Genomic DNA, 9,204 nt, shown 5'->3' on the forward strand with positions numbered 1-9,204 from the left:
ATCAGATACTCTACATACATTGTTCTACATGGATACCTCAGAGTTATTGCAGGTCTAGTTCCAGATCATCACAATAAATAAAATGTCATGGGTTTTTGGTTAGTTTGTTTGTTTCTCAGTGCATGTAAAAAAAAAAAGTTATATTTACACTATATACTATGGTCTATTAAGTGCGCAATAACATTGTGTCTAAAACAGCAATATACATACCCTAGTTAAAAAGTATTTTATTACTTTAAAAAAACAATTACAATAGCAACATCAAAGATCAGTAATCACAGGCCATCGTAATGATATAATGATAACAAAAATTTTGAAATATTGTGAAAACAACCCAAATGTGACACAGAGGCAAGAAGGGAACAAATGTTGTTGGAAAAATGACACCAATAGGCTTGCCTCAATAAAGCAAAGCACAATGACATATGTCTGCATTTAATCCTCACAACAAACCCAGAAAGGAATTATTATTCCCATTCTACAGATCAAGAAACTGAGGCTCCAGAAGACAGTAACTTGCTTATCGTTCTGTGAGTTGCAAACGTTGGAGCCGAGATTCAGTCACAATGCTGATAAACGAGCAGATCCAGTCCCATCCTGACTGCTGTGTTGGCTGCTGGGTCCCTTCCCCAATTCTGAGCCTTCATGTCACCTGTAAAATTTGTTTGGTAATAACTTTCTCACAGAATTGACAGATTTAACTGAGAAAAATATATATATATGTAACATGCCTGGCACCAAGAAACAGTCAGTAAAAGGGAGTCAGCTGCCACCCTCTTGGCTGGCATACCCAACTGTCTGCCTCCCCTCTCCTTGTGAAGTGGTGGGGTGGAGACTGTGAGAGAAAGGGCCAACAGTGCGGGGCAAAGGTTGGAATCCCAGGCCTAGGATCTAAGTAAGGAACAGAGTGAGGCGCAAGGCACAGACACCATCACGCCTCCGAAAGAGCCGCTCCCACCCGGGAGTGACTCAGAGGCTTCTGCACCTTCCCCTGCGTGGGAAGCACAGGTGCGGCCAGATCAGGAGAATCTCCCATCGCTCAAAAGCAGCCACTCTTGCTCCCGAGAAGCTCCCGTGAGGTCGCTGCTCATCTCCAGCCAGTGGCCCTGCCGCACACACCGGACCATGGGGACCCTCGGGGGACACCTGGTTGCAGCGCTGCTGTTCCTCATCGTAGCGCTCTACTACTCTGTGCTGGTGTCCTTGGCTCTGCTACGGGGACAGAGGTTGCTCAAACGCCCTCTGCCCCCGAGAGACAAGCGAGGGCACCGGTGGTGGCAGCTGGTTTCTGTGGAAGCAGTGGTGAAGGTGGTCTTCTCCCTGATCGTTATCTTGCCGGAGCTCTTCTACCCACCGGGAGCAAACCGGATGGTGATGGTGGACTGGGAGGACCCGAAGCGGCCGTTTGTGTTCCAGGACACCTGGCAGCACGTCACCATGTATGGGTTCTTCCTCCTCAGCGGACTGGTGGACATCGTGAGCCAGGCGTGCCAGACGCGGCAGAACATGAAGCTGGAGCGAGCGGCGGAGGCACTGGCCTTCTGCGTGCTGGTGCTGCTGATGATAAACCACATTGAGAACAAGAACACCCTGGAGAGCCGCGTGCACGCCCTGTTCATGCTGCCTGCCTTCCTGGTCGGCTTGGTGCTCATCATCGAGGTCTGGGTCCCGGACCAGCCCTCACTCTGGGTGCTCAAGACCTGGATGGGGCTGGTGCTCAGCAACTGGCTGCTGCATCTAACCGTCCTGATATATGCACCTCCCTCCGGACAGCCCTGGAGCGGGGACAACCCTGTGGACCTCGCCTTTGTCACCACCTTCTTCTGCTGGCACCTGGGCTTGGCGGCTGTCATGCTGGCCGCCATCTATGGCCTCTGCAGCCTCTGGCACCATCGCTTCTCCTCCTGGAAAAGGGCCCCAGGTGCAGAGTACCAGCCGTGCCCCCTACGTGAGGGCAGTGAAGAGCCTGAGAAGTTCAGGGCAGGGGCCCTACAGCTAGACGGGGGTGTCTAGGTACAGAATCTATCTCGGCACTTCACCCTTTGTAATGAGGATGCCCACTGTTTGCCTCATGCAGGAACATCCTGGGATCTGCAACGTGGCTTTCCATCACAGGGGTCCCATTCCCTGTTCTGAAATGAACAAGGATCACTTCTGTCTACCACCCTCTTCTCTCCAGCCCTGTCTCTCTCCTATCTTGTCATAGCCAGTGTGGATCCTTATCATGCATTCACATGAAGCAGGAATAGTAGTGGTTTCCTCTGACAGGTTTTGGGATCCAAAAGGGAGAGAAGAAATGAGGAAATAGAAGAAAATGGAGGGTGTCTGGGGGCATGGCAGGGCTCTGTATGTCTGGGGCAGAGCTGGCTTGGTGTGTGTGCTGCGTGGGCCTAGAGCTGAAGTAGTAAAATGTGTCCCAGGGAGAGAGCTCTGTTTTCCCATCGTGGTAAGGGCTTCTGCTTCTTTATGTCTTTTTTCTTTTTAATTATTCACTTATTTTAATTGAAGGCTAATTACAATATTGTGGTGGTTTTTGCTCTATTACTCATACTAAATGGGGCAGGAAGAAGAACTGGTTTTGTTGTTACTGTTTTCTCATCTAACGTGGATAAGGCTACTTCTGCCTGAGGGAACGAGGGATGAGGGGATAGGGCAGCAATCAGGTTAGCAGGGCTCAAGTCTGGGGAGGAAGGAAGTGAGGGAGGGATTCCCAAAGGTGGGTGTAAGAAACGAGGATTATATTTGTATAATTTTAGGTTGTTTGGTTTTTGCTATGACATAAAACTCCATTGCTTATGTAGAGTCTTTCAGTAAAGTCTATGATACACATACACATGTCTGTGTGAGTGATTCTGGGGTGAGATCAAAGAAAAGGCCCAGGTTTCAGTTGATGGGAGCAGAAGACAAGGACCACCATGAAACTTGGGGCGCAAATGACCTCAGCAGTTCTGAAGACACAGGGACTCCAAGCTGAGAGGGAATCTGAGAACGCCAGCTCCTGGAACCTGCAGAACTTTCAGCCACTGTACTCACTGAGCTCCCAGAAGCAGGAGGTGTTAATAACTTCACATCCTCAGTGAAACATATGAAAGCAAATATATAAAAATACTTATCTCTGAGTACAACTAGAAAACTGCTCTTGACAGCACCTCTCTGCTTATGTGAGATGATAAAGCCAGCATTTGGAAGTCTGAAGAGGCAGGAAAAAGGGAAGAGATGCTGACCACAGTGGTGGAGAAAGGACCACAGAGAAAAGTGCCCACACAATGAAGCAGCTGCAATTTTGCCACACCCACAGAGTCAGAGGTGCTGTCCTCAAAGACAGAAAAGCTCTATGAAGCACAGAGAGGAATATGCATTTGCAGATGGAGGGCAAGATGGGCTGTACATTGTCCTCCAAAACATCACAGGACACTCCCTGAAGAAGTAGGGTGCATGAGTGTGGAGACGAGCCCTGGAAACAGTGGGATAAGGCTTAAAGCAAAGAAGGGGAACAAGGGAAGGAACAGAAGTGGGACAGGGGCCTGGCAAGTCACAGGGCAGAGCTTGGATGGAAGGAACACTCTGGGTCTAGAAAAGAGAAATGACTTCCCCCAGCTGGAGCCAGGCCAACCTCAGCTTTCCTCCCCAACCTAAGGAAAGGCCAACATCCTTTCTTGTGTCCCCACCTAAAAACCCAGAAACAGAGTCAACTTTACCCCAAAGCCAGTAAACCTTAAACTTCAGGTCCCCTCACTTCATTCTTAATTCTTTTTTTTTCTGGAGAGGGGCACATCTCTCAGTTTGTGGGATCTCCTCCAGCAGTAATAGTGCCGAGTCCTAACCACTGGACCACCAAGGAATTCCCAAGGCCCCTCACTTTATATTTCTCATATAAAGTCTTGAGAGGGGCCATAGCAAGTGTTCATATGATCACTTATCACTGAGAAACTGCAAAAGTTAGATTTTTCTATTCTTTTTTTTCTCCATAAAATGCGGCTGTGCCCCCTCCCTGAAAACTCAGCACAGATTTACTTTCAGGATGACTTATGATAAACACATCTCTTCCTGTTAGTAGTGAAAAGTAAGAGTGAAAGTTAGTCCCTCAGTGACGTCCAGCTTTTTGGGACCCCATGAACTGTAGCCCACCAGGCGCTTCTGTCTTTGGAATTTCCCAGGCAAAAATACTGGAGTGGGTTGCCATTTCCTTCTCTACCTGTTAGTAGAGCATCCTTTATTCAAAGATAATGGTAAGACTCTTCTTCCTTTAGCTTGAAAATAAGAAGCTTAAAATGCTAATGACATCACACACTGGCTGAAAACCACCTTCCAAATTAGAACCTCTCAGTCAACAAATGTAAATATCTTATCAGATGCTGCGCCTGATGCAAGGAGCAGGAATTAAAGGTGCAGAAAACTGATGGCTTCCTGTTGACTCAGATGGTAAAAGAATCCTCCTGCAATGCAGGAGAGGTGGGTTCAATTTCTGGGTTGGGAGGTTCCCCTGGAGAAGGGAATGGAAACCCACTCCAGTATTCTTGCCTGGGAAATTTCATAGACAGAAGAGCCTGGTGTGCTACAGTCCATGGCGTCGCAAAGAGTTAGCCATGAATGAGTGACTAACACTAACGCTTTTCTTCACTGAGGCAGAGGTGGGAGGTAATACACAGATGTGGGTTCTGCTTATCTCATTTGTGCTGGATGCAGAATTCCTGTCCTGCACATCTGGCCCTTGCCCAGAGTATTAGTCATGGCTCTCTAGGGAATCAGAACCAATGGGCTGCAGACAGATAGAGAATTCAAGGAACTGATTCATAAGATTGTGAAGACTGGCAAGTCCAGAATCTTCAGGGCATGCCAGCAGGCTGGAGACCCAGGGGAGAATTGAGTTGATGTTGCCATCTTGAATCTGAAGGTGGCCTGGAGGCAAAATTTAGTTTTCTTCAGGGTACCTCAGACTCTTCTTTTAATGCTTTCAACTGATGAAATGAGGCCAAACCACATTACCTAAGTCTACTGATTTAAATCTTCATCACATTTGTAAAAATTACCTGCACAGCAACATCTAGACTGATGTTTGATCAAACAACTGGGTATCATGGCCCAGCCAAGTTAACACAAAAAATTAGTCATTATACCCAACATAACAGAACAGGACCACTCACATATGATTTAAGTCAACATGTTTGTCATGTGTTGGAGACCTTCCAAAAGAGTAGTAATAACTTCATTTTGGGTTTTCCTGATGGCTCAGACAGTAAAGAATCTGCCTGTAATGCAGGAGACCCAGGTTCGATCCCTGGGTCAGGAAGATCGCCTGGAGAAGGAAATGGCAAGCCGCTCCAGTATTCTTTCCTGGCATGGACAGAGGAGCCTGACAGGCAATAGTCCATGAGGTCACAAAAGAGCTGGACACGACTTAGCGACTAAACAACAGCAACAAACCTCATTTTAAATGAACACCATCATTATAGGGTCTGATTACAGTGTGACTACAACTATATAATGTTCTATGGATTCCTTCCCTTCCCTGAACCCTCCAGAAGGAGAATGATAGAGCGATGGGTGTGCCGGCAGGTGACACTGAATTTTAAATTAAAAAAAAAAATTTTAATAAAATTTTTTAATTAAAAAAGAGGCTTTTTTTTCTTTTCAGGTTATATATTTTAGACATCTTAGAAAATAACAAAAAATAGTTTAAAGTATTTGGAAATCTACCATAATGCTCTTACCCAGCATTAATTACTGCCTCACAGAGCTAAAAGGGTAGGATATTATTTCAACTACCTTAAGAGGGTAGAGGGCTTCCCAGGCAGCTCAGAGGTAAAGAATCCACCTGTAATGCAGGAGACGAGAGTTCGATCCCTGGATCAGAAAGATCTCCTGGAGGAGGGCATGGCAGCCCACTCCCGTAGGGAGTAGCCTGGAGAATCCCATGGACTGAAGAGCCGGGTGGGCTACAGTCCACAGGCTTGCAAAGAGTCGGACACGACTGAAGCGACTTAGCAGCAGCAGCAGCAGCAAGAGGATAGAGGGCTTCCCAGGAGGCTCAGAGGTAAAGAATCCACCTGTAATGCAGGAGACGAGAGTTCGATCCCTGGATCAGAAAGATCTCCTGGAGGAGGGCATGGCAGCCCACTCCCGTATTCTTGCCTGGAGAATCCCATGGACTGAAGAGCTGGGTGGGCTACAGTCCACAGGCTTGCAAAGAGTCGGACGAGACTGAAGTGACTGAGCAGACATGCACAAGAGGGCAGAAGGTAGGGTTTAACATCAGAGACTAGGCCATTCCTGGTGATACTGCCTATGTACCTGATGACCAGGGGAAGGTCACTGAAGATAAGGAAGTCCAGAACTGGGAGTCTAGTACTATGAGAAAGAACTAAAGATACTGACATGCTTGGAAGATGGCAACCTTGGTGAGAAGAACCTGGAGCCCAGTTCTTAGTGAATTTGGAGGGGGGCAGTGTGGTAAGGCATCAAGGAAGTACAGAAGATAGAAAATGTGACTAGCATGAGCTTCAAAGGAAGAAGTGATCAGGGTTAAGCAGACATGGTAATATCTACCCACAGAGGTATTCTGGGAAATAAACATGGTTCTTCATACACAACACTTAACACAGAGTGTTGTGTATACCATACAGCAGACACTCAATATGTATTAGTTAGAGATTCTGAATACACATACAGGCAATGACCAGACCATATATTGAAAATGAAACTCTGACCCACAATCTGCAGCAACCAGCCCAGGAAGCCAGTCTGCGATCTACAAATCAGACTTGTAGAAAGTTGGCCAGCTATCACTCACTACCAACCAGTCCAGGTAGCCAAACAATAATCCCTATAACAACTGACACACAATGGTCAGGACCTGATCAATAACTAACAGCTTCCCTAATTTAATCCTTGGAAGAAAAGTTATGACCAATCTAGATAGCATATTCAAAAGCAGAGACATTAATTTGCCGACTAAGGTCCATCTAGTCAAGGCTATGGTTTTTTCAGTAGTCATGTATGGATGTGAGAGTTGGACTGTGAAGAAGGCTGAGCACCTAAGAATTGATGCTTTTGAACTGTGGTGTTGGAGAAGACTCTTGAGAGTCCCTTGGAATGCAAGGAGATCCAACCAGTCCATTCTGAAGGAGATCAGCCCTGCTATTTCTGTGGAAGGAATGATGCTAAAGCTGAAACTCCAGTACTTTGGCCACCTGATGCGAAGAGTTGACTCATTGGAAAAGACTCTGATGCTGGGAGGGATTGGGGGCAGGAGGAGAAGGGGGCAACAGAGGATGAGATGGCTGGATGGCACCACTGACTCAATGGATGTGAGTCTGAGTGAACTCTGGGAGTTGGTGATAGACAGGGAGGCCTGGCGTGCTGCGATTCATGGGGTCGCAAAGAGTCGGACACGACTGAGTGACTGAACCAAACTGAACTGAATTCCCTAATTTTTGCCCTGTTTCTAGCTTAGGGAGCTTCCCTGGTGGCTCAGATGGTAAAAGCAACTGCTTGCAATGCAGGAGACCAGGGTTTGATCTCTGGGTCGGGAAGATCCCCTGGAGAAGGAAATGGCAACCCACTCCAGTAATCTTGCCTGGAAAATTCCATGGATGGAGGAACCTCATAGGCTACAGTCCTTGGGGTCGCAAAGAGTTGGACACAACTGAGTGACTTCACTTTCTAGCTTAGGACCAGCTGGAAAAAGCCAAATATGCATCCCTAAGCAATCACATGAGACTCCACTTCTAGTTAGCCTGCCTACAGCTTCCCTATGACAACAGCTTCCAAGCAAAGCATCCCCTGAAGACTTGTTTTTTTCCCCACCATGATACTTTCCCATTCCTCTGCCTACCTGAGCCTTTGCCAAAAAGCAAATAATGGCAGCTGACTCCCTTGCTGCAGCAAGCCTGAAAAGAACACATTTGCTTGTTCTCCTTTGATTGGTTTTCATCTATTTGCACATGTTAAATTCTTTCATTTATTCATTTAAGCTGTTAATGTTTATTGAGCATATACTATATGCCAGACTCCATGCTAGGATCTGAGAATAAAGAAGTGACTCATATGCCCAGGTGTCTGACTTCAAGCCAACTGTGGCTGTGGGAGAAGAAAGGCAAATAGACAGCAAGGTAAGCGCAGTCTGTAAAGGACCGTGATGAAGGGCAACTAAGCCAGACTTGAGAATCTGAGAAAGCTTACTAGAACAGTGTGGAGACAGGGGCCTGAAGGAAGAAACCTGGAGGAAGGGAAAGAGCGGTGAGGAAACTGGTCAGGAAAAGAGAAAAAGCCATAGGAAAGTCCCCAGGTCATTGCATAAGCACTGCAGAAACTGCATGAAAGTAGGATGCTTCAAGACAAGCCAGGAAGTAGAAGGCAGACAAGTGTCTGAATCTTTCTAGGCCACTTGAAGGCACTTAGCATTTATCCTAAAACTGACAGTAGTGATCAAATTTCCATTCTGGAAATATCACTCAGGCTCCATGTGGATGAGGCCTGGAGGAAGGCAAACCTGGAAGCAGGGAGACCAGTTAGGTGACTAACAAGTGATGGTGGCTGGATGAGAAGAACAGTGTGTGGATTGGAGAGCTGATTTAGACCTCCCCAACCAGGACATCCGGAGAAGGCAATGGCACCCCACTCCAGTACTCTTGCCTGGAAGATCCCATGGGCGGAGGAGGCCTGATGGGCTTCCATCTCTGGGGTCGCACAGAGTCAGACACAACTGAAGTGACTTAGCAGCAGAGCAGCAACCAGGACATCAAGGCTGGAGGTCAGTAGGGGAGGGGAGGGGCCTGGGGGGTGGGACAAGCCAAAGCTTGTATAGCTGAGGAAGAAAGTAAACGTAATCACTGAGAAAATGAAATCCATGATGGGGGCTGTGGAAGAAGAGATGAATTCTGGATGGAGACATGAAATTAAGGTGCTGTCCTGGAAGCAGGTGGATGTACATGCCTGGAGCTCAAGAGGAAGGGATGGGTAGAGAGGGCAATCTGAAAATCAAAAACAGTCATTAAAGCATTGATGAGGATGGATGAGATCGCCCGAGGGGAGGGTACAGGGAAGAGGGCTTGGAACAGGACTTGGAGGACCTTATCTAATTGAGAAAAAGAAGACAGGACCTCGTGAGACAGACCAATAAAGAGTAGCCAGGGAAGAGGGAGGAAAACCAGGACTTTGCTGTAATACAGAAACCAAATATTGATGCTGTCTTTATAAAGGGAG

The 9,204-nt window shown here is 47.1% G+C and overlaps 1 protein-coding gene across 1 annotated transcript; it reads left to right on the forward strand.

Annotated features, from left to right (window-relative positions):
• Positions 1–1,125: 1,125 nt before the first annotated feature.
• LOC138430978 (transmembrane epididymal protein 1A-like) lies at positions 1,126–2,013 on the forward strand. Its single transcript, XM_069573076.1, has one exon. The coding sequence runs from the start codon at positions 1,126–1,128 to the stop codon at positions 2,011–2,013; it is 888 nt and encodes a 295-aa protein (XP_069429177.1).
• The last annotated feature ends 7,191 nt before the right edge of the window (positions 2,014–9,204 follow it).

Source organism: Ovis canadensis, chromosome 1 (assembly GCF_042477335.2).
Source record: "Ovis canadensis isolate MfBH-ARS-UI-01 breed Bighorn chromosome 1, ARS-UI_OviCan_v2, whole genome shotgun sequence".
NCBI lineage: Eukaryota > Metazoa > Chordata > Mammalia > Artiodactyla > Bovidae > Ovis > Ovis canadensis.